Source organism: Theropithecus gelada, chromosome 3, assembly GCF_003255815.1.
Source record: "Theropithecus gelada isolate Dixy chromosome 3, Tgel_1.0, whole genome shotgun sequence".
Classification (NCBI taxonomy): domain Eukaryota; kingdom Metazoa; phylum Chordata; class Mammalia; order Primates; family Cercopithecidae; genus Theropithecus; species Theropithecus gelada.
The window spans coordinates 30,270,934-30,296,680 of record NC_037670.1 but is presented as its reverse complement, the minus strand read 5'-3'; the positions used below and the strand labels follow the sequence as shown (position 1 = coordinate 30,296,680).

The 25,747-nt window shown below is 45.5% G+C and overlaps 1 protein-coding gene across 4 annotated transcripts in view; it reads left to right on the top strand.

The window, feature by feature from the left end:
* EVA1C (eva-1 homolog C) overlaps positions 1–25,747 on the top strand; it is a 107,572-nt gene that overhangs the window by 56,296 nt on the left and 25,529 nt on the right. For all 4 annotated transcript variants that reach the window (XM_025380788.1, XM_025380787.1, XM_025380789.1 and 1 more), the window contains one exon: positions 3,141–3,293. In XM_025380788.1, the coding sequence (XP_025236573.1) occupies positions 3,141–3,293 (153 nt within the window). The remainder of the gene's footprint in view (positions 1–3,140; positions 3,294–25,747) is intronic.

Here is a 25,747-nt window from a genome sequence, read left to right as displayed (position 1 = left end):
ACACACACACACACACATATATATATATATATATATAGAGAGAGAGAGAGAGAGAGAGAGAGAGGAGAGGGAGAGAGGAGAGGGAGGGGGGGGAGAGAGAGAGAGAGAAAGAAAGAGAAAGAAAGAAAGAAAAAGAAAGAAAGAAAGAAAGAAAAGAAAGAAAAGAAAGAAAGGAAGGAAGGAAGGAAGGAAGGAAGGAAGGAAGGAAGGAAGGAAGGAAGGAAGGAAGAAGATGGCATTTATATTTAAAAATTATTGTCTTTCACTTTTTTAAGTTTGGAGCTTAGCATCATTGATGCCAGGATACGAAGATCCAGCCAGCTGCTGTGGCCCTAATGTGTACAGCTCATGCCTTTCTGTAGGGATTAAGGTGGGCGTTTTCAAATTGTGATTGCAGCTCATGGTAGGAAAAGATTTTCACATTTTGGCCCAGTGGAACACATACTCATATACACACAACTGAAAAATAAATGTTTAAATTACAAAACAGTGTTTATACTTTCTTCATGTGATGCCCTTTGTTGTTTTCTAAACTACTGTATTCTTTATTTTAAAAAATTGCTGGTTACAACGCACTAATGATTTCAAGACTCATGAATGAACCTCAAATCACAATTTGGAAAACCTGGGCTTGAGGTGTCTGTGGGAGCTGGAATCCGCCTGCACTTCCAATCCAGGAAAGAAAAGTGGAAGGAGAACATGAGCATGTGCGAGGAGTGAGAGGCTGGGGTGGAAGAGGTTCCCTCTGGACAGTCTTCCCGCCCACTCCAGGCCAGCCCATTACAGCCCTAGCAGTTCTTGCCATTTAACTCTTGTTTGCAGTTAACGCCAATGCTTGTTTGGCTAAAAAATGCACCTGTCTGCTGTGTGGTTGCCATTTCAAAGTGGAAAACTCCAGAAAAAGGGTGGTAGAGTAGAGCTAGCATTTTTTAAAGAATTTTCTTTACAGAATGTTGGCAAGGATAAGAACCACATATGCAAATAAATGACCGTGGTCCCCTTTATATTTTGCTTTGCTTTGATTTTGCGAAGTTTAAGATAAGTGACAATCTAGGAGAGATTTTCTAACACCTAAGAGACAAAAGTTAGCATCCGGAATACATGAATCACTCCTGCAAATTTTAAAAATCCATCACACACTATGCAAAGGATTTGAAGAGGTTGTTCACAGAAGGACTGCTTTGAATATCAATTTATTAATACATTTAAAGCTGTTAGAACAGGGCCTAGTTGGGAGGAAGTCTTCAGCAAGTATTAGCTATTATTATTATTTATTATTATTTTTGAGATGAAGGCTTGCTCTGTTCCTCAGGCTGCAGTGCAGTGGCACAATCTCAGCTCACTGCAACCTTCCCCTCCTGGGTTCGTGATTCTCCTGCCTCAGCCTCCTGAGTAGCTGGGATTACAGGCACCCAACATCACGCCTGGCTAATATTCGTAGTTTTAGTAGAGACGGGGTTTCGCTATGTTGGCCAGGCTGGTCTCGAACTCCTGACCTCAGGTGATCCACCCACCTCAGCCTCTCAAGGTGCTGGGATTACAGGTGTGAGCCACCGCACCCAGCTGTGTTATCTATTATTATTTAAAGATATATTTATTGAGATATCATTTACACAGCATAAAATTCACATTTTTCAAGTGTACAATCCAGTGATTTTCAGTGAATTTACTGAGTTGTGCAACCGTGACCACAGTCCAGCATGGGACATTCCCACCATCTCAGAAGGCTTCCCTGTGTCCATTTTCTGTCACTCTGTGACCTCACTTTCAGCCTCAGGTGCCCACTTACCTACATTCTGCCCCTAAACGTTTGCCTCTTCTGAATTTTTCATATAAAAGGAATCACACCGTATGCGGTCTTTTGTGTCTGGAGTGTTAGCTCTTACTGCTTTAAAAAAATCAAATCATTATTAAACATTTTCACTAATTAAATGGTTTTGGAGTACATTCTTTAAAAAAAAAAATACGTTTTCTTCAACAGTGCATGCATAATGCCAACTTTGTATGACATTGCAAAGAAAGATTTTACTATGATAAGCAGATTAAACAAACAAACTTTTCCCTGAATTCTTTGAGAACAACGTACAACCTGGTCCAGATCATCCTAACCTAGAATGCGCCATCAGCTTGATAGTCAGTTGTTCCTGGATTTACCAGATTTGGGGCAGAGTTTCCACGCTTCTCTAAAGAGGGATTCTTAACTGACACCATGCCTTGTTTTTGCCCCTTTCCTAGTAAAGGAAATGATTTGATTTGGTATCATATCATCTTTCTTGCTTTTTTTAAATTAGAAAAGAGGCCTTGCTATGTTTCCCAGGCTGGCCTCCGACTTCCCGGCTTAAGTGATCCTCCTGCCTCAGCCTCCCTCCTAAGATGCTGGGATTACGGGTGTGAGCCACTGTGCCCGGTCTCTTTTCTTGTCTTTTAAACAAATAAATGTAAGCCGGGCATGGTGTGCACTCATACTCCCAGGTACTTGAGAAGCTGAGGGGAGAGGATCCTTTGAGCCTAGGTTTGAGCCCAAGAGTTCAAGGCTGCAGTGAGCTATGATTGCACCACTGCACTCTAGCCTGGGTAACAGAGTGAAACCCTGTCTCTAAAAAACTAAACTAAACTAAACTAATAAATAATTCGTACACGCATGGGGATGCCAGTGGAGGGGCTGGAGGTGAGGTTTAACTGGGCTGTCTCCAGAGAGAGAAAGAAGCTTAATGCTTCTTTCAAGTAACTTCTGGTCTGTCTTTACCTATGTGGATCCCAAGCCAACATTTGAGAAAAGGCTCCCTTCAGTGAAGGAACGTGTGACCTTAAGTGGTGAGCGAGAGAAACTTCCTTTCTAGCCAGGCCCTGCCTGGGACCTAACTCCATGCGTCTGCCTCCTTAACTCTGGCACCTCTCCTCCATTTGCCCCTTAGTATAATTCCCAGGGTCTTTGCGCTTGTCAACAGGTTACTTCCCACCTGCTTCCTGCAGAGGGCTTTGTTTTCTAGGGTCAGAGACAGCATGAGCCCAGAGGGCCATCCCTACCGCCCCCTTCTCAGGGTGCAGCCCCAGGGAAATGAGCAGGGGGACTTGGACAGAGCTCACCGATTCCTTCTGGGGGAAGCTGATGGTGCCTTCAATTTTTGTTTCTGCTTCAGATGAATTAAAAAACAAAACCGTGTGTGAAGACCAGGAGCTGAAACTGCACTGCCATGAATCCAAGTTCCTCAACATCTACTCTGCGACCTATGGCAGGAGGACCCAGGAAAGGGACATCTGCTCCTCCGAGGCAGAGCGGCTCCCCCCTTTCGGTATGTGCTTTTGTATGTGTATTAGTCAGGGATCTCTAGAGGGACAGAACTAATAGGAGATATATATATATATATATATATCTCCTATATGATCGTGGAAGTTAATACTTAACACGATCACGATCTTGTGATCGTGTAATTAATACTTAATAAACTCCCATATATAAGTGTGTGTGTGTGTGTGTGTGTGTATATATATATGCTTGTAAACAGTAATCTGCCAAAAATAAATAAGTAAAAGAACAAGAACTGGCCGGGCGCGGTGGCTCACGCCTATAATCCCAGCACTTTGGGAGGCTGAGGCGGGCGGATCACAAGGTCAGGAGTTCGAGACCAGCCTGGCCAATATGGTGAAATCCCGTCTCTACTAAAACTACAAAAATTAGCCAGGCATGGTGGGGTACACCTGTAATCCCAGCTACTCAGGAGGCTGAGGCAGGAGAATTGCTTGAACCCGGGAGGTGGAGGTTGCAGTGAGCCAAGATCGTGCCATTACACTCTAACCTGGGCAACAAGAGCAAGACTCTGTCTCAAAAAAAAAAAAAAAAAAAAGAACTGAAGACATAAACACTAAGACTAGTACCCAACTCCCCTTTACATACATATAAAGAATAGTACCCAACTCCCCTTTATATATATGTAAATAAAGGGGAGTTTATTACTATTAATTTACACGGTCACAGGTCCCACAATAGGCTGACTGCAGGCTGAGGAGTAGGGAGAGCCAGTTTGAGCCTCAAAACTGAAGAACTTGGAGTCCGATGTTCGAGGGCAGGAAGCATCCAGCACGGGAGAAAGATGTAGACTGGAGGCTAAGGCAGTCTCTCCTTTTCACGTTTTTCTGCCTGCTTTCTATTTGCTGGCCTCTGATTCGATGGTGCCCACCAGATTAAGGGTGGGTCTGCCTTTCCCAGCCCACTGACTCAAACATTAATCTCTTTTGGCAACACCTTCACAGACACACCCAGGAAATACTTTGTATCCTCCAATCCAATCAAGTTGACACTCAGTATTAACCATCACAGTAGGGTTATACTTAGGGTGCAGTCTGAGCGGATTAAGGCCCTGGCTCCCCAAGGAAGGAAGCCATGCCAGTGGGCAGTGCCCTTAACTCAATCTGGGCTTGAGTGTTCCTGTCCTGACAGGCTCAGCAGTCAAAGGGGGCAGAGAGGCACGTGTGAGGGTGGGTCCCCATTGTCCATTAATAACACTACCCACTGTCCTGGTCCAGTAAGTTGACTTGTGAGCTCTTGAACCCCATCTTCCCTGTCTGATAACACCTGCATGTGTTCGGTTCTCTCTGTTAAATGTCTCCAGCCCCTCCTCCTTTCTCCCTGCTACTGCCTTAGGGAAAGGGACCATTGCCGAGCTACGGTAGCCATCTCCCTACTCCCAGGCTTGCCTTTCTCCCCACAGTGGCCTCAGGTCCGTCCGTCCATCCGTGCGTCCTTCCTTCCTTCCTTCCTTCCTTCCTTCCTTCCTTCCTTCCTTCCTTCCTCCCTCCCTCCCTCCCTCCCTCCCTTCCTGTCTCCCTCTGTTGCCCAGGCTGGAGTGCAATGGTGCAATCTCGGCTCACTGCAACCTCCGTCTCTTGGGTTCAAGTGATTCTCCTGCCTCAGCCTCAGGAATAGCTGGGATTACAGGCGCCTGCCACCATACTTGGCTAATTTTTGTATTTTTAGTAGAGACAGGGTTGCACCGTGTTGGCCAGGCTGGTCTTAAACTCCTGACCTCAGGTGATCCGCTTGCCTTGGCCTCTCAAAGTGCTAGGATTACAGGCATGAGCGACTGCGCCGGGCCCAGGTATCTTTCTTAAAGGCAAATCTGTCACTACCCTTCCTAACACCCTGCAGGGGCTCGCTGTATTATATAGTTCCTTAGCTGGATGAGGGACCCTTGGTGTTTTAACTCCTTCCTGCAAAAAGAGGCTTCATCAGTTTTTTTTTCTTTAATTCTTAACCTTTATAATATTCAAGAATGCCTTTCCAGAACAGGGATTGTGCAAGGCATTGTGGATCTATGTCTTCTTTACGGGCTCTGTGTTCCCCTACGCCCACTCCACTTTTTTTTTTTTTTTTTTTTTTTTGAGATGGAGTCTCCCTCTGTCACCCAGGCTGGAGCACAGTGCTGTGATCTTGGCTCACTGCAACCTCCACTTCCAGGTTCAAGCAATTCTCCTGCCTCAGCCTCCTGAGTAACTGGGATTACAGGTGCCTGCCACCATGCCCGGCTAATTTTTATAGTTTAGTAGAGACAGGGTTTCACCATGTTGGTCAGGTTGGTCTTGAACTTCTGACCTCAGGTGATCCACCTACCTCGGCCTCCCAAAGTGCTGGGATTACAGGAGTGAGGCACTGCACCTGGTCTCCACTTCTTTTTCTTTTCTTTTTTTTTTTTTTAAACGGAATCCTGCTCTGTCCCTCAGGCTGGAGTGCAGTGGCACGATCTCAGTTCACTGCAAGCTCCGCCTCCCGGGTTCACGCCATTCTCCTGCCTCAGCCTCCTGAGTAGCTGGGACTACAGGTGCCCACCACCAAGCATGGCCATTTTTTTGTATTTTCAGTAAAGATGGGTTTCACCGTGTTAGCCAGGATGGTCTCGATCCCCTGACCTCATGATCTACCCGCCTCGGCCTCCCAAAGTGCTGGGATTACAGGCAGGAGCCACCGCACCCGGCCTCCATTTCTTAATATTGCAGAGAAGTACCTCATTTCCCAGGCTTACTAGTCTAACTTAGCCGCCTGTGTTTTAAGAAACAGCAGTAAGTTAACATCCGTGTCAGCTGTTCTTTTGAGCAGAATTCAGTTGACCAAGCAGGTAAATCTGTACGCTGAATGGTTTGTGTTCAGTTGGTCACTGCCTTTCATTCCTAGGAATGGTGGATGAGAGTTGGATTTAATTAATAAATTTATTTGTTTATTTTTGAGACAGAGTCTTGCTCTGTCGCCCACGCTGGAGTGCAATGGCACGATCTCCATTTACTGTAACCTCCACCTTCCAGGTTCAAGTGATTCTCCTGCCTCAGCCTCCGGAGTAGCTGGGACTACAGGCGCTTGCCACTACACCCAGCTAATTTTTGTATTTTTAGTAGAGATGGGGTTTCGCCATGTTGACCAGGCTAGTCTTGAACTCTTGACCTCAAGTGATCCACCTGTCTTGGCCTCCCAAAGTGCTGGGATTACAGGTGTGAGCCACTGTGTCCGGCGGAGAGTTGGATTTAAAAGGGAAGAGTATACCAGACATAGTGTTTTATGCCTGTGTAATCCCAGCTACTCTGGAGGTTGAGATGGGAAGATCACTTGAGGCCTAGAGTTTGAGGTTGTAGTGAGCTATGATCGCACCTCCACACTCCAGCCTGGGCCACAGAAAAAGACCCTGTCTCTTAAAAGAAAAAAAAAAAAAAGGAAAAGTAATTAAAGAAAGTGTTAGGAGGAGATCCCATGGCCTAAAAGACAGGTTTCCATGGAGAGTGGAGGAATTCTGAGGTCAGCCAGCAGTGTTAACGCCCTCAGAAACCCTTCCTGATGTAGAAAGGACTGTGAAGAAGTCTGTGACTCTGCTGTGTGCCCCTTGCTTGGCTGTTCAAGGTAAAAAGCTTCAGCTCACAGAATAAAAGCCTGCTCGCCCTTCTCCCTCACCATCAAGCACTTCCGTCCATTTGCCTCGGTGTGCTTGCAAGGGTGAGGACCAGACTCTTCTCTACATTTGTGGCCACAGCCAAAATGCCAGAGCCCCTCCTGCCCTGTGCTCTGTAGCACAGAGAAGCTCAAAGACAAAAATCAAAGGGTCCTGAGGGTTTCCAGTTCATCAGGTCCTCAGCCTCACATGGAAGGCTCAGCTCTGACTTCACCGTTCAGGTCAGTGCTAAGGGCAGAACCACGCATGCATGCGGAAATACAAACCTTTGACTCTCTGAGCTGGTGCATTTTCTCCATCTAATTGAATGCTATGAAATCATTTGCTTCTTGGCCCAAGAGCCAATAACACCTGCGTGTGTTCTAACAACACCTGTGTGTGTTCAGTTGGATGCTGTGCTCTTCTCTCTCTTAAATGTCTCCACCTTCTCCTCCCTTCTCCCTGCTACTGCCTTAGGGAAAGGGACCATTGCCGGGCCACTGTAGCCGTACATGAAGACTTTAAACCGCACTCGGCCTGTTCTCCCCAGAGAATCATCAGTTTACCCCTCGTGTCTAAACATGCTTTAATATCATCCACCTGAAAAAGCATACTCTTTTGACCGCCCGTCTCCTACCTGCTACCTGTCCGCTCCCTTCACCAGTCCCATGGGCAGAGCATTTGCTGTCCGCAGAGAAGCTGCAGACAGTCCCAGGGCAGTCCCATGGTGGCGTGTCTCTAATCTGTCCACTTTGCTCCCAGCGCCCTCTGGGCATCCCTCCCCTGGACATCGAGGCTGCCTCCCCTCTTCACTTAGCAGCCAGAGGGATTGTATTTATTTATTTATTTCAAAAAAAATTGTTGGAGACAGGGTCTTGCTCTGTCACCCAGGCTGGAATGCAGTGATGCACCAAGGGCAGTTTAAAGCCTTCATGTATGGTCTACCTGAGTCCAGGAGAAAATGCCCTTAGCACTGACCTGAACGGTGAGCTCAGAGCCGAGCCTTCCATGTGAGGCTGAGGGCCGATGAACAGGGCATCCTCAGGTCCCTTTGATTTCTGTCTTTGAGGCTTTTTGTCCTGCAGAGCACAGGGCGAGAAGGGCTCTGGCATTTTGGCTGTGGCAGTGAATGCAATGAAGCCTTCCTCATAGCTCACTGCAGCCTCCAACTTACGGGCTCAAGCAATTATCTCACCTCAACCTCCTGAGTAGCTGGGACAACAGGAGCATGCCACCATGCCTGGTATGGTGGAGATGAAGTCTTGCTATTTTGCCCAGGCTCGTCTTGAACTCGTGGCCTCAAGTGGTCCTCCCACCTCAGCCTCCTAAAGTGCTGGGATTACAGGCATGAGCCACTGAGCCCGGCCAGGATTTTATTTAAATTAAACCGGAAGACATCACACCTCCGCTTAAAGCCCTCCACTCTGCCCATTGTAATTGGAATACATCAGTCTTCAGCTGTGGTCCTGCTGCACACGCCTCTTCCCTCACTACCTCTGGAGCACTCCACCTTTATTCATACCCCTGGGCCTTTGCACAAGCTGTCCCTTTGACCTGGACTGTGCTCACCCCATATCTTGTGTAGCTGGCTCTGTCTCAGGATTCAGGAATCAACCCAGATGTCATCTCAGAGAGGTTTCTCCAGGCACTGGCCAGTATGGCACCTCGTCCCTGCAGTCCCTCTCTGGTGACCCTTTCGTTGGACTTTCTCCATAGCATGGAGATAGACCGTGGTATGTGTGTGTAGTTCATCTCTCCAGGAGCTGAGCAGCTCTGCAGGAACTGGTCTGTGGAATTGCCAGCAACTCGAGCAGTGCCAGGCATAGAGTGGGTGCTCGCGTGAATCCTGAGGCGTAGGAATGAATCAGAGCCCCTCACACTCGGCTCCCAAGGATGGATAATCGTCTGGTTACAGACTGGGAACGTAGGCCTGGTGTCACAGCTTCCCGCTTCATGGGATGCTGGAAATCTGGATTTTCTTTTTTCTAAGTGAAATGTTCCAACTTTTAAAACACTGTGTGAGCCAAACAAAACATGCCTCCAGGGCGCACCTGGGCCACAGGCTGCCAGCGCGTGTGTGATTCTGCTCTGTGCTCCCATTTACGACTGCAGCTCAGCCTCGCTGCTTTCAAGGGGAAAAGGCTCTTTATCCTCAACCCTGGAAGCTGGCGGGAGTTTGGTGGGATGATTATGTGAGGGCGAGGGGTTGGTTTCACTGCAGACCTCTGTAAGGGAGCTTGTGGTGAGTGCTGGAACATCTGGTTTGAGAGGATGATTTGTGTATTTTTCCTCCTGACTATAAGTTAAAGTCTGGCAAAACCCCATTTGCAGACCCCCTTGGAACACAGGTGGTGAAACCCAGTGTCCACAGTGTCTCTCCATGGTCAGGGACCACTTTGGATTTTATAGCAGCTCAGTGTGGCTTTTAGTGCTGAGATGCTGTAAAAAAGCATTTCCAGTTCTTTCTAAAATATCATCATCATCATGTTTTTATTGTTCTGCACAAACACCATAATATTTAACAGAAATGAGAAAAAGATTCAGTCACAACTGTTACTCATCAGATAAAAAGGTTCTTCTTCTTATTATTATTATTTTTTTTTTAAATTTCTCTCCAAGTCGAGTATGAGCTGAGAACTGTTTTACGTAATGGCAGTTCTAAGCAGATCCATTTGCAGACCGCCTTATTTTCCTTTACCTTATATCATGTGTGTTTTTCTGTGTGGCCAAAAAACCCCCAATAATGCCGAGCACTTCCTAATATCTTGTTAAAGAGACACATCAAATAATTTATGTAACCGTTCCCTGGTGGCTGGATATTTTTCATTTTTTCTGACTTTCAAGTATTGTAAATAATGTATAATGAGCTTGTGCTTGTAGCTTTCACTTTCTTCTGGCTTACTTCCTAGGGATAAATTCCCAGAAGTTTTATACCAAAAGACAGCATCAGTATGTTTACAGTTCTTCTCAGAGTTCTTTCCAAAAACTTATTCTATCTATCTATCTATCTGTCTGTCTATCTATCTATCTATCTATCTATCTATCTATCTATCTAATCTATCTTTCTATATCTATCAATCTATCTTTCTATCTCTATCTATCAATCTATCTTTCTATCTATCTCTATCTTTCTATCTCTCTCTCTCTCTCTCTCTCTCTCTCTAACAGGAATGTATAACTGTGGTTTCCCTGCAATGTTGGCAGCTTTATATATGGTTTTTCTGCATGCTTCCAATTTAAGAGGTATAAAATGGTCCTTCGATGTGGTTTTTATTTTGCCTTTCTTTGACTATGACTGACCTTGGTCATTTCCTCATATTTTTGTGGTTATTGTATTTGCACTTGCACACCTTGTCTCTCTAGCTTTTGTCTTTTTTTTTTTCTCCCTGTTGAGATCTTTGATTTATTTTATTGATTTATTTTATGAGTTCTTGGCAGAGTAGGGATAGTAACCCTTGACATGCTTTTTCTGCTGTAACTGTCCCCGTCCTCCGTTTTTTTTGTTTGTTTATTTGTTTGTTGTTTTGTTTTGGTTTTGTTTTTTGGCAGTTTGGGTTTGTTATGTAGGGCTGGTTGCCTTTTTGATTCTTTGTATGTCATATGTAGGATAAGTTCAAGAGGGGCCAGGCGTGGTGTCTCACGCCTGGAATTCCAGCAGTTTGGGAGGCCGAGGCAGGTGGATCACCTGAGGTTGGGAGTTTGAGACCAGCCTGGCTAACATGGTGAAACCACGTCTCTACTAAAAATACAAAATTAACCGGATGTGATGGCGCATGCCTGTAATCCCAGCCACTCGGGAGGCTGAGGCAGGAGAATCGCTTGAACCCGAGAGGCAGAGGTTGCAGTGAGCCGAGATCGCGCCATTGCCCTCCAGCCTGGACAACAAGAGTGAAACTCCATCTCAAAATAAGAAAAAGAAGAAGTTCAAGAAGAAGGGGGCTGAGAAATAGGAGCATGTGTATGATCCTCCCAAGTTACCGGTGTGACTCCTTCCTGCCCCATAGGCACCCCCAGGGCTGCCCGAGGCCTGACTGTCAGTACTCCCGTACCCTGCACCGCAGTGGGACACACATTCCCGAGCATTCCCAAGGACTTGAGGGTCCCCCCACCTGCCTCAAGAAAGCCTCCGAGTTCTGGGTGCAGAGGAGGGAGAGCAGTGCTGCAGTGTTCTGTATATGAAGCCCTAAAGCCGCTCCCAACTGAACTGCATCAGGGCAGGCACTGACGAGGTCAGTGTTGGCCATAGCCCCACCCTGCTATTGAACAGAGCTTCCCAACCACCCCATCAGCAAGCACACAGACAGTTACATCCATATGGAAAGGGGGTAAAGAGAGATGCCACTGAACGCCGGCATCAGTGGCCTGAGGACAGGCGGGGCCTGAGGGGACACATCCCAGGAGTCTGTGCATTCACAGGTAAGCTGGGAAGCTCTGCCTTGAAGATGCACTTGGCTTCAGCACATCAAGATGACAGATACCAGGCTTCTCTTCAAGGCCCTTACATTTTCTCTAACATACCCCTCAAGGTCCCCCCAACTCATGCCCACTGCCTGATCCCAAAGCCACCGCCATAGTTTGAGGATTTCGTTACCCCGGCAACCCCCTTCAAGTATCAAAGTGTGACTCATTTTCTAGTAAAATACCTCCAAGTTTGATGGCCTAAAACAAAATATTCATTACTGTGGGACAGGAATTCAGGGATAGTGTAGTCTGGCAGTTCTTGCTCAGGGTCTCACGGGGTTTCAGGAAGCTGTACCCCTGATGGTGGCTGGGGCTGCAGTCCCCTGAGGGCTGGACTTGTAAGGGGACTGACTCATGGGTGGGTGTTGGTGCTGATTGTTGGTATGAGACGTCAGTTTCTCCCCACATGGGTTTCTTATGTGTCCTTACAACATGGTAGCTGGCTTCCCCCAGAGAAAGCAATGCAGAAGAACTGGTGGAGCCATAGGCTCTCACCTCCGCCATACACTCTCACCTCTGCCATACGCTCTCACCTCCGCCATACGCTCTCACCTCCCCCATACGCTGTCACCTCCGCCATACGCTCTCACCTCCGCCATACGCTCTCACCTCCCCCATACGCTGTCACCTCCGCCATACGCTGTCACCTCCCCCATACGCTCTCACCTCCCCCATACGCTCTCACCTCCGCCATACGCTCTCACCTCCCCCATACGCTCTCACCTCCGCCATACGCTCTCACCTCCCCCATACGCTCTCACCTCCCCCATATGTTCTCACCTCCGCCATACGCTATCGGTCCCCCACAGAAGCTCTGGTTCACGGTGGGAGGAGGCTGCACAAGCACATGAATTCCAAGAGGTGAGCCTCACAGGAGACCCTCTTGAAGGCTGTTATGAGCTACTTATGTCCTCCCCAAATTCGTATACTGAAGTCCTAACCTCCGGTACCTCAGAACATGACCTTATCTGGGGATAAGGTCTTTAAAGAGATAATTAAGTTATTTATTTATTTATTTATTTTGAGACCGAGTCTCACTCTGTCGCCTACACTGGAGTATAGTGGCACGATCTCAGCTCACTGCAACCTCCCCCTCCCAGGTTCAAGCAATTCTCCTGCCTCAGCCTCCCAAGTAGTTGGGATTACAGGCACGCACCACCAAGTACAGCTAATATTTTTGTATTTTTAGTAGAGACGGGGTTTCACCATGTTGGCCAGGCTGGTCTCGAACTCCTGACCTCAGGTGATCCGCCTGCCTCGGCCTCCCAAAGTGCTGGGATTACAGGCATGAGCCACCGCACCTGGCCTGATGTCTTAGCTTGAAGGAGACTGACCCAAAGTCATTTCTGAAAGATCTTACAGCAAGTGGGCTCCATCAGAATTTATGCCTCATCCGGTAGAAGAAAAACTGAAAGGAGGACATTAAAGTGGCCATCGCTGCTGACCAATGAACACCAACAAAACAGCATTTTTACATGAGACAGGAGTGAGCCTTTCCCGAAGGCTGAGCCTGAGGACGCCAGGCTTCAGAACATGCCCCTGTCTGGGCGTCCACTGTGGTGCGTAATTTCCCACTGTGGTTTACATTTTCCGGGTGAGCTCCAGGGATTCTACTATTTCCTTAAAAAGAGGATGAGAAAAACCACACAACAGGCCTCAAAGGCTGGGCTAAGGCCACCCCGAGGCCAAGTGTGGGCAGGCCTGGACTTTTCAGCCAAAGATGGAGGTGCCAGAGGTTCCCACTGCCAAGACAGCGGCACTTAAGCAGCCAGCCTTATTATATAAATAAACACAGGCTGGAAGGAGCAATTAACTTCAGTTTCACTGTTAAGTAATAGCCAAAAAGTAAAAATTTAAATGGTTGAATATCTTGTTATCACATGTATTGGGGGTGGAGGGCAGTTTGCCAGAAACAGGAGGTGCAGTCTGAGAGCTGTGGCTCACGCCTGTAATCCCAGCACTTTGGGAGGCTGAGGCGGGTGAATTGCTTGAGGTCAGGAGTTCGAGATCAGCTTGGTCAACATGGGGAAATCCCATCTCTACTAAAAATACAAAAAAATTAGCTGTGCATGGTGGCGCATGCCTGTAGTCTCAGCTACTCAGGAGGCTGAGGCAGAAGAATCGTTTGAGGCCGGGCGCGGTGGCTCAAGCCTGTAATCCCAGCACTTTGGGAGGCCGAGGCGGGTGGATCACAAGGTCAGGAGATCGAGATCATCCTGGCTAACATGGTGAAACCCCGTCTCTACTAAAAATACAAAAAACTAGCCGGGCGTGGTGGCGGGCGCCTGTAGTCCCAGCTACTCGGAGGCTGAGGCAGGAGAATGGCGTGAACCCGGGAGGTGGAGCTTGCAGTGAGCTGAGATCATGCCACTGTACTCCAGCCTGGGCGACACAGCGAGACTCCGTCTCAAAAAAAAAAAAAAAAAAAAAGAATCGTTTGAAGCTGGGAGGCGGAGATTGCAGTGAGCTGAGATTGTAACACTGTACTCCAGCCTAGGCAACAGAGCGAGATTCTGTCCCCGCCCCACCCCACCCCTAAAAAAAAGAAGCAGAACGTGCAAATAAAATCAGCCTCAGAGGGAAATAACCACTAACAACAACAAATTGCTGCGAACCGTTCAGAGCTCAGTGTCAACAAAGATACAGTCAGACCTGAATCTGAGCTGAGTTATCCTGGACCTCTTCCTGTGGGTTCTTTCACTCTCTCTAAGATAAATTCTTGCACTCCCAGAGTTAACTTAAAAGTGCAAAAGCAACCCAGTGCAGTGGTTCCTTCCTGTGATCCCAGCACTTTGGGAGGCCAAAGTGGGAGGATCACTTGAGGCCAGGAGTTCAAGACCAGTCTGGGCAACATAGTGAGACCCCTATCTCTACAAAAAAAATCAAAAATTTAGCCAGGCATTTTGGCACATACCTGTAGTCCCAGATACTCTCTTTTTTTTTTTTTTCCTTCTGTTAGCCTTAAAGAATATGGTCAGGCATATATCCTTAAAACTAAGAAAATATAAGTTTCCCAGGGTGCTCTCAGAATATTTGCAGCTGCGTGCCTTGGTACACTTTTTCTGGATAAGTTTGGCGGTATGTATTAAAAGCTTTAATGTTTGGAATACCCTTTGACAAAGCAATCTACTTCCAATAATTCCTATGGAAATATCATACTCGTTTGCAAATGTTCAGCTCTAAGATTGTTCCACATAGCATTGCTTATAATATTAAAAAATAGAAATCATCTGAATGTCCAACAATAGCGTATTGTAAATAGGGTTGGATTCCTACACAGGAGGCTAAGGTGGGAGGATCACTTGAGCCCAGGAGTTGGAGGCTGTGGTGAGCAATAACCGTGTCACTACATTTCAGCCTGGTTGACAGAACAAGGCCCTGTCTCTTAAAAAAAAAAAGAAAAAGAAAAAGAAAAAAGTAAAAAGATACTGAGTTGGTACATTCATAAAATGAAAGACAATACAGCTCTTTAAAATATTGCTTATTTAAAATGTTCACAAATATATTAGTAAATGGGAAAGTATAGCATACAAAGTAGTATGTATGTGATTCCAGCCTGAGCAACATGGCAAAACCCCACCTCTACAAAAAATACAAAAATTAGCAGCATGTGGTGGCATGTCCCAGGCTGGGTGACAGAGCCGTGGGTAGCATAGTCCCAGTTACTTGGGAGGCTAAAGTGGGAGGATTGCTTAAGGCCAGGGAGTCAAGGCTGCAGTGAGCCATGTCTGTGCCACTGCACTCTAGCCTGGACAATAGAGCAAGACCTTGTCTCAAAAATATTTTTTTTGCCAGACACGGTGGCTCACACCTGTAATCCCAGCACTTTGGGAGGCCAAGATATGTGGATCACCCGAGGTCAGGAGTTTGAGACCAGCCTGGCTAACGTGGTGAAACCCCGTCTCTACTAAAAATACAAAAATTAGCTGGTCATGGTGGCGGACGCCTGTAATCCCAGCTACTCAGGTGGCTGAGGCAGGAGAATCACTTGAACCCGGGAGGCAGAGGTTGCAGTGAGCTGAGATCGTGCCACTGCACTCCAGCCTGGGCAACAGAGCAAGTGCCGCCTCAAAATAAATAAATAAATAAATAAATAAACAAACAAACAAATAAATATAAAATAAAATTCTATATGATTCCATTGAGAGGGAAGAACATTTACACAAGGAAAGTGACTAGGAAGATATTCTTTAATGGTTAATAGCTTTATTTCTTGGTGGTGGGATTTACTAGGGCTTTTTTCCTCAGTTTGGGCCTCTCTGTACTCTAAAATGTGAATATATATTTACTTTGTAACAGGAAAAAAAAACACTACTTATTTTGGAAACATCAGACTTCTAAGATAAATTTCTCAATTCAGACCATTTGTTCCCGACACAGGTCGCTTATACAGAAATCATATATTCCATTCTATGTTCTTTTGAGACTTAAGGTTTTTTCTACTTAGGGAGAGGAATTCAGTGGAGAAGGGGCTAGTTTTAGGCCACTTACATATAAGGATTGTGGTTTAGTTGAGAAGAAACAGAACCTTTTTTTTTTCTGACTGGTAAATGTGCTCAGCTCAAAACCCCAAATAAAACAAGGCTCTTAAAGACAACAAAAATATCCTCAGTCAACCCTGTGTAGCCACAAGAAAAAAAAAAAACTAGAAGAAAAGTTAAAGGATATGTCTTTACTCCTAAACTTTTCATGACTTCTGGGGCAAATTAAGTTATATAAAAAGAAGAGTTTATTAAAATATTCTGAAAAAATTGCCTCTAAGACTCTCACTGTTCAAAAACTATCTTCATTGAGACATAAATTTCATTTTCCTTTCAAAGAAAGATCATTCGATACTTTCATTTCAAAGCATTGTTAAGTCACAGAAGCTTGAAACGTACCTTAAAATCGATAAGGGAGAATAAAACACCTTTTCCCAACCAGCCAAAAATATCATCTTGGTGATTCTCCTTCCAATCTTTTTTTATTTCCTATATGCAGATTTGGGGCCTGAATATTTAGTTCATATCACGCCGTACCATATATGCTTGTTTTCACTTCAAGGGAGCAAAGACGGCATGTAATTTAGACTCTAAATTGACTAAGTCCCAAAGGCCTTTTCCTAAAGTACCGTTTCCTACCTGACATTAGGTGCCCTGATGATGATAAGGCTTATTCACATGCGAGGACGCTGGAATTGTCCCCGCTGCCTTCAACAATCATATCACCCCAGTAGTCAGCTCCCAGGACTTTCTTTGTCCGAGTGAGGAAACTGAGGCTTAGCAAGGTCACACTCTTTGCCGCTGCTCTGTTCTGCTGCCCACAGCTGCCACAGATGATCTTCCGGGACCTTAAACACAGATTTTTTCATGCAAGCTTAGAGACAGCTGAGGAGAACAGCTAATGTTTTTGTGGGCTTACCGTCTGCCGTTGCCTCGTACAAACCTCATCGAAATACAGTGAAAAAAAATATTCCTCATGCTACACAGGAGGGAAACTGAGTCTCAGTGAGTTTATCAGATACCAAGTGCTGGGCAAACAGTAGTGAGCCAGTTCACCCTCTTCACAGAAGAACTGAACCCCTTCACGGTTCTCCAATGAGTAGAAGAGTTTCCCTGAGACATGAGCTTCCCGCCTTCCCCTACCTGCCCAGTCCATGGGGTACCTTCTCTGAAACCCAGGGCTCCCTGGAACATAATTTGATGCTGGTGCTCTTGCAGAAGGAACTACCATTTACTATTTATTGAGTCGGACACTGTGTTAACCCATGTGACCCACATGGGTCACCCTGGGCTCTGTGAGACAGGGTTTCACCATGTTGGCCAGGCTGGTCTCGAACCCCAGCGGCTGTCAGCCCAATGGGAGATGCAGGCGCAAACAGTGAACACAGCACAGCAGAAGCGTTGCCACTCTCCTCTGAAGGGCCCTGCTCCATTCAGTGGCCCTGTCCACGGAACTTCCCCCTCTGTGTTCTGGAACCACTGCCCTGGCCCCTTCAGGTTTGGAGGTGATCACGACCTGATGTTACTCCTTTTTTTTTTTTTTTTTTTTTTTTGAGACAGAGTCTTGTTGTTGCCCAGGCTGGAGTGCAATGGCACGATCATACCTCACTACAGCCTTGATCTTCCAACTCAAGCGATCCTTCTGTCTCAGTCACCCAAGTAGCTGGGACTACAGGTACACACCATCATGCCCAGCTACTTTTTATTTTGTTTTTAGTAGACGCGAGGTCCAGTTTTGTTGCCCAGGCTGATCTCGAACTCCTGAGTTCCAGCAATCCTCTCGCCTCAGCCTCCCAAAGTGTTGGGATTACAGGGATGAGCCACCATGCCTGGCCCTCCCTGCCATTCCTAGCCCTGGGTTCTGCACCATCCTTTGGGTGTGCCATGTCCTCATCCCATTCCCACCTTTGCAAATGGTCTATTTATTAAGCCCTGATTTGAGCCGTGGGTGGCCTGCCTGGCGCCTGGATGTGCAGCCGTGACTATTCCTGCTAAACTGGTCAAGCTAAACTTACCCTTCACAAAGACAGACTTGACGTTTCTGGCACTTGGTAGAGACAGGCACTTAAACCATTCTCTTAAAGCTCAAAAGACTTCTTGACTTGCTGTGTTTACTCTTCATTCATGAGGACCCGCCAGAGTACCTCCAGCAAGCCACTCCTTTAGACTGGAGTACTGCACTCCCAGGCAGGCAGGGGAAAGATGGATTGACTCCAAGTCCCTAGTGAGTGACTGGGAAGAGCTGATCCAGGAACCGGACAGAAGGATGACAGCTTCACTGCTTCCTAACACCTCTGGAGCAGCCTTTCTCAGCATAGGTTCTATCTCACAGATCAGGCACCCCTACAAAATAACACATTCTAAAGCCAGAGATATGGGATGTTTGCATTATGTCATGTGCCAGGCTGTCCACTTCAGACCATGAATTCATACATTAAGCACTTCATTGTTGAGTGCCTACTGTGTGCCCAGCACCTGGTCCTTTTTATCAGGCTTGTGGAATGGTACCTTAGCAAAATAGGTCCGAACCTTCATGGATGTAAGACGAGATCAGGTGCGTTCAGGGTGGTATGGCCGTAGATGTCCTTCATGAATATATTCAGATCAAGTGCTTTTATGATAATGTTCCTCACTGTTTGTTTATGTGTGTGTGTGTGTGTGTGTGTATTTAAATATATTTAAATTGTCCTTCTCTCAGGGGCATTGACTTTCCAACTTTTTAGTGGTTAGCCATAGGTCATTCCTTTCAACTGGACCCCTTCACAGTTCTCCAGTGAATAGAAGAGTTTCCCTGAGACCTGAGCTTCCTACATTCCTCTACCTGCCCAGTCCCCAGGGTACCTCCTCCAAAGCCCGGGGCTTCCTGGAACATAGTTTGATGTTGATGCTCTTGCGGAAGGAACTACCATTTAATATTTATTGGGGTGGACCAGGTGCACTGGCTGACACCTGTAATCCCAGCACTTTGGTAGGCCAAGGTGGGTGGATCACCTTAGGGTCACGGGCTCGAGACCAGCCTGGCCAAAATAGTGAAACCCCATCTCTACTAAAATTACAAATATTGACTGGGTGCAGTGGCACATGCCTGTAATCCCAGCTACTTGGGAGGCTGAGGCAGGAGAATTGCTTGAACCCAGGAGGTGGAGGTTACAGTGAGTCGAGATCACGCCACTGCACTCCAGCCTGGGTGATAAAGACAGACTCCATCTCAAAAAAAAAAAAAAAAATTATTGGGGTGGACACTGTGCTAACTCATGCAACTCACATGTGTCACCCTGGCCTCTGTCAACCTTTTAAGTTTCCTGGGCTGTGAATTCCTCCCCTACTTAGAGACTCTTGCTTCTTTCTCTGGCCCCTTTTTCTCAGCACATGTGTTAGTCTGTGATTTCTACCCTAATCTGTCTTCTGGACAGGCACCTTTGGCCTCCCTAAGACCCAGTGAGCTCCCCCGACTGACCTCCACCCACTGTGTGTGCTTCCATCTGTCCGCCGAGCAGCCACACTGCTGAAGGAAGTTCTAGCCTCTGCCATCTCTAGAGCTGTTACATCCCCACTCACCCACAGGGAGGGGCTGGCCTGTGCCAAACCACAGAAACCTTCCTTGTTTGGCTATTTTTTTACTTCACAAGCATCGGTAATGTGTTCTCCCCTACAAATCCTTCCAGAGCCCAACCCACACTCTCCCTTGGCCTATTCTAGAAGCGTCAAACACATTAGACGCGTGCTTCCTCCTCTGTAGTTGACGTTCTTCTCCCCTGACTGTCCACCCTCTTGTTGTCCTCCAAGTGGGCCATGTCTTTCAGATGCTGCAATTGGTCTTGCACACCTGAAACTCACCTGATGTTGATCACTCCCTTTTTTTTTTGAGACAATCTCACTCTGTCCCACAGGCTGGAGTACAGTGGTGCGATCTCCCCTCACTATAGCCTCCGCCTTCCGGGTTCAAGTGACTCTCCAGAGTGACTGGGATTACAGGTGTGCACCACCATGCCTGGCTAATTTTTTGTATTTTTAGTAGAGATGAGGTTTCGCCATGTTGGCCAGGCTGGTCTCGAACTCCTAACCTCAGGTGATCCACCTGCCTTGGCCTTCCAAAGTGCTTGGATTACAGGCGTGAGCCACTGTGCCTGGCCACTCCCTTTTTATTTTTTGCATTTTGTTTTTCTTCTTTCATGGAGCCCATAGGTCTCTTCTCTCTCTAATCCCCCTGTCCTGGCTCCTCATGGGCCGGCTCCTCAAGTAGACTCAGAATCCAGATTCCTTAATTTCTTGTTCACCATGGTGCAGACTTGTCTTCTCTCTCTTGCCAAATTGTTTGAGCCCCTGATTCTCGCAATACCTTTTCCCATTCTTGTCTAAGTGGAGACGTTATATTTAAGGGTACAGTCTTTAATGTCAACCGGATTGAGGTTCTAGGGCACACACTACCACCAAACATTGAGACCTAAGTGAAGTTACATAGCCTTGCCAAGCCTTCTGCATTTGTCAGGGCAATTAATGTAACTGTTACAGTCACTCAGTTGCTTAACCCAGTAAAGGTTTATTTCTTGGTCAGTTCACAGTCCAGCGAGGCTTAGGTGGTTCTCCTAGGCAGCTTGCTTCCAACGACCCAGGGATCCGGGCCTTCTCCACCTTGTAAGGTTTCAGCATAAACAGTCAAAGGACATCATCAGAGACGTACTTTTAGAAGTTGGCTCTGGCAGCATTGTTTGAACCAATTGTCATGAGCAGACAAAGGAAGAAAGAGTGGATGCAGAGCTGTTGATCTTACTGTTGTTGTTTTTCTTCTTCTTCTTTTTTTTTTTTTTCTGAGAAGGAGTTTCACTCTTTTTGCCCAGGCTGGAGTGCAGTGGCACGATCTTGGCTTACTGCTTCCTGGGTTCAAGCGATTCTCCTGCCTCAGCCACCCAAGTAGCTGGGACTACAGGTGTGTGCCACCATGCCCGGCTAATTTTTGTATTTTTAGTACAGACGAGGGTGTCAGCATGTTGGCCAGGCTGCTCTTGAACTCCTGACCTCAGGTGATCCGCCCGCCTCAGCCTCCCAAAGTGCTGGGATTACAGACGTGAACCACTGTACCCGGCCCTTACTGTTGTTCTTGACTAACTTCTCCCTCTCCCTGTGTTCAAGTTTTTACCAGGTATTACTGCTTCCTCTATACTCCTGTGAGATATTTCTGACTCTAAACGCCCACAAATCTATATTTTTAAATTTCCTCTAATATTACTTTTACCTGACTCCTTGCTGCCAACATCTCTGGTCTCATTTAATCCTAAAATTTCTGGAAGAAACACTTTCTTGGAAAAAAGGCCTTAATAGCCCATTTTTACCTTTAAATTATTTAATATATTTGACATACTCAAAATAATATGTGTAACACTTATGTAAGCTATAAAAAGAAAATAATACAGTGCATTACACTCCACAGAACTAGAATCCTACAAATAACTTGAATCTACTTATGTTTTTCTCCCCCGTCCCAGTCCTGTCCCTTTCAGTGGTAAATACTATGTAGAGATTTGTATTTATACAAATATGTTACACATATACTTTTAAATAACTGTTTAGTATTATTTAGTTTTTTTTTTTTTTTTTTTGCTAATAAAAATGGTGTTGAGGTATTGTAATATAGTAAGAAATATATATTTTGGTCTTCATTCATCTCCTAGCCAGAGATCCTAAAACCTTTGTAATTTCCTCAGTTATAAGTGCAATCAGAACATCTTTTGTTACAATATTTAGATTTTGTCCTGAGCTCCTGAAATAGCTCCAGAATGATGAAGATGAAAGGAACATCTTTTGTTAGTCATTAAAATTAGCTCCTTTTAACCACACCTGAGTTTATGTTGATGAATGATTTTTGGAAAGCCTCTAATGATGGGGTACTGGTTGTTAAGGGAATGGATTATGTGATTAGAGGGCTGGAACTTAAACCTCACGCCCATCCCCTATCTCCCCAAGCAGGAGAGAGAGGCTGGAGGTTGTTGGGTCCATCACCAATGGCCAATGACTTAATCAACCATGCCTATATCATGAGACCTCCATAAAAGCCCTCAACAATGGGGCTCAGAGACCTTTCAGCTCAAGAACTCCATGGAGATGCTCAGTGGGTAGAACCTTTAGGCCAGGCAGAGTGACTCATGCCTGTCATCCCAGCACTCTGGGAGGCCAACGGGGTGTGGATCACCTGAAGTCAGGAGTTTGAGACCAGCCCAGCCAACATGGTGAAACCCCATATCTACTAAAAATATAAAAAATTAGCTGGGCATGGTGGTGGACGCCTGTAATCCCAGCTACTCAGGAGGCTGAGGCAGGAGAATTGCTCAAACCCAGGAGGCAGAGGTTGCAATCAGCCAAAATCGCACCATTGCACTCTAGCCTGGGGGACAGAGACTCCATCTCAAAAAAAAAAAAAAAAAAAAGAGGGTAGAACCCCCAGCAAGGGCATGGGAGCTCTGTGCCCCATCCCCAAACCTTGCTGTGTACATCTCTAACATTCGGCTGCTCCTGAGTTGTGTCCTTTTATAATAACTAACAATCTTGTAAGTAAACTGTTTTCCTGAGTTCTGTGAGCCAGTCTTGCAAATTCTGGAACCCAAGAAGAACATTGCAGAAACCACTGATTTATAGCTGGTCAGTCAGAGGCCCAGGCTTGCAATTGGCATCTGATGATGGGCTGGGGGGTAGTCTTGTGGGACTGGGCCCTTAGCCTGTGGTATCTGTACTAACTCCAGGTAGTTAGCATCAGAATTTAGATAAATCGTAGGACACACAGTTGGTATTTTCAGGAGCTGGAGAATTATTTCCTTTAGGTCTATACCCAGAAGAGGGATTGCTGGGTCATACAGTAGCTCTATTTTTAATTTCTTTAGGGACTTCCATGCTCTTTTCCGTAATGCCTGCACCAATCTACATTCCCACCAATAGTGTAGCTGGGTTTCCTTTTCTCCACACCCTCTTCAAACACTTGTTATTTCTTGTCTTTGTATTAGAATCCACCCTAACAGGTGTGAGATGGTATCTTGTTGTGGCTTTGATTTGTATTTCCCTGACAATTAGTGATGTTGGGCACATTTCCATATACCTGTTGGCCTTTTTTTTTTTTTTTTAATCTTGAGACAGAGTCTCGCTCTGTTGCCCAGGCTGGAGTGCAGTGGTGCAATCTCAGCTCACTGCAACCTCTGCCTCCCTAGTTCAAGCAATTCTCCTGCCTCAGCCTCCCTAGTAGCTGGGATTACAGGCACACGCCACCACACCTGGCTAATATTTGCGTTTTTATTAGAGACGGGGTTTCACCATGTTGGCCAGGCTGGTCTTGAATTCCTGACCTCAGGTGATCCGCCTGCCTCGGCCTCCCAAAGTGCCGGGATTATAGGTGTGAGCCACCACGCCAGGCCTGTTGGCCATTTTTATGTCTTTCTTGGAGAAATGTCTATTCAGGTCCTTTGCTCACTTTTTAACTGAGTTATTTGCTTTTTGCAGTTGAGTTGTATTAGTTCCTTATATATTTGACTATGAACCCCTTATCAGATATAAGGTTTGAGAATATTTTCTCACAATATGTAGGCTGCCTTTTCATTGTGTTAATTGTTTCCTTTATTGTGCAGAAGCTTTTCAGCTTGATGTGGTCCCACGTGTTTATTTTTGCTTTTGGTGTCCTAGCTAATACATCATTGCCAAGACCAAGGTCAAGGAGTTTTCCCCATGGGGTTTCTTCTAGGAGTTTTATGGTTTCTGGTCTTATATTTGGTCTTTAATCCATTTCGTGTTGATTTTTGTGTATGGTGGAAGATAGGGATCAATTGCATTCTTTTTCATGTGGATATTTCATTTTTCCAAAACCCCAACACCATTTATTGAAACGACTATCCTTTCCCCTTAGTGTCTTCTTGGCCCCCTTGTTGAAAAGTTAGTTGATGGTATATCGTTGGGTTTATTTCTAGGCTTTCTACTCTGTTCCATTAGTCTATGTGTCTGTCTTTATGCCAGTATCATACTGTTTTGATTACTACAGCTTTGTAGTAGATTTTGTGAGTAAGTAGTGTGATGCTTCCAGTTTTGTTATTTTTGCTCAAGATTGCTTTGGCTATTCATGGTCTTTTGCAGTTCCATATGAATTTCACGATTGGTTTTCTATTTCTGTGGAAAATGTCATTGGAATTTTATAGGGATTGCACTGAGCCTGTAGGTCACTTCGGGCAGTATGAACACTATAACAATATAAATTCTTCCAGTCCATAAGCATGGGGTATCTCTTCATTTATTTGTGTCTTGCTCAATTTATTTCATCAATGTGTGTACAGATTTCTGTGTGCAGATCTTTTACCTCTTTGGTTAAACCTATGCCTTGTAATTTTTTATGCTATTGTAAATGGGATTGTTTTCTTGCTTTCTTTTTCAAATAGTTTGTTTTTAGTATATAGAAACTACTGATTTTTGTATATTGATTTTGTATCCTGCAACTTTGCTGAACTTGTTAGTTCTAATAGCTTTTGGTGGAGTCTTTAAGATTTTCCATGTATAAAAGCATGTTATCTATAAACAGTGACAGTTTAACTTCATTCTTTCTGATATCGATGCCTTTTATTTCTTTTTCTTGCCTCCAGAAATCCTCCAGAGAGGATTTCTCTCTGGCTAGGACTTCCAATACTATGTTGAAGAGAAGTGGTGAGAATGGGCACCCTTGATCTTAGAGAAAAAGCTTTCAGCTTTTCACTGTAGAGTATGATATTAGCTGGACGATTATCATATATGGCCTTTATTATGTTGAGCTACATTCCTTCTATACCTAATTTGTTGAGAGAAAATTGATGAATTTTATGTTTACAATTAAGCCTTAGCATTTTACAAATTATGGCAAAAAACACATAACATACAATTTACCATCTTAACCATTTATTTTATTTATTATTATTACTATTTTTTGAGACAGCGTTTCTCTCTTGTCGCCCAGGCTGGAGTGCAGTGGCTCGATCTCCGCTCACTGCAACCTCTGCCTCCTGGGTTCAAGCGATTCTTCTACCTCAGCCTCCTGAGTAGGTGGGATTACAGGCATGTGCCACCACGCCTGGCTAATTTTTGTATTTTTTTGGTAGAGATGGGGTTTCACCACATTAGCCAGGCTGGTCTTGAACTCCTAATCTCAGGCGATTCACCTGCCTTGGCTTTCCAAAGTGCTGGGATTACAGACATGAGCCACCACGCCTGGCCTACCATCTTGACCATTTCTAAGTGTATAGTTTGGTTGTGTTAAGTATATTTGTATTGTTGTGCAATCAATTTCCAGAATTTTTTCATCTTGAAAATCGTAACTCAAAACCCATAAAACAACTCCCCATTGCTCCCTCCCTTAGCTCCTGGCACCCACCATTCCACTTTCTGTCTCTATGGATTTCACTACTCTAGGTCCCTCGTATAAGTGGAATCACACAGTATTTGTCTTTTTGTGACTGGCTTATTTCACTTAGCATAATGTCTTCAAGGTTCATCCACGTTGGAGCATGTGTCAGTTATGAGGAGTTGGACTTGGTCAGATGGGTGGTGGGGGATCTTAAGCAGGCAGGGAGTGATGAGATTAGAAAGACCACAGTGCCATCAAAAAGTGGGCAAAGGATATGAACAGATACTTCTCAAAAGAAGACATTCATACAGGCAACAGACACATGAAAAAATGCTCATCATCACTCGCCATCAGAGAAATGCAAATCAAAACCACAATGAGATACCATCTCACACCAGTTAAAATGGCAATCATTAAAAAATCAGGAAACAACAGGTGCTGGAGAGGATGTGGAGAAATAGGAACACTTTTTCACTATTGGTGGGACTGTAAACTAGTTCAACCATTGTGGAAAACTGTGTGGCGATTCCTCAAGGATCTAGAACTAGAAATACCAT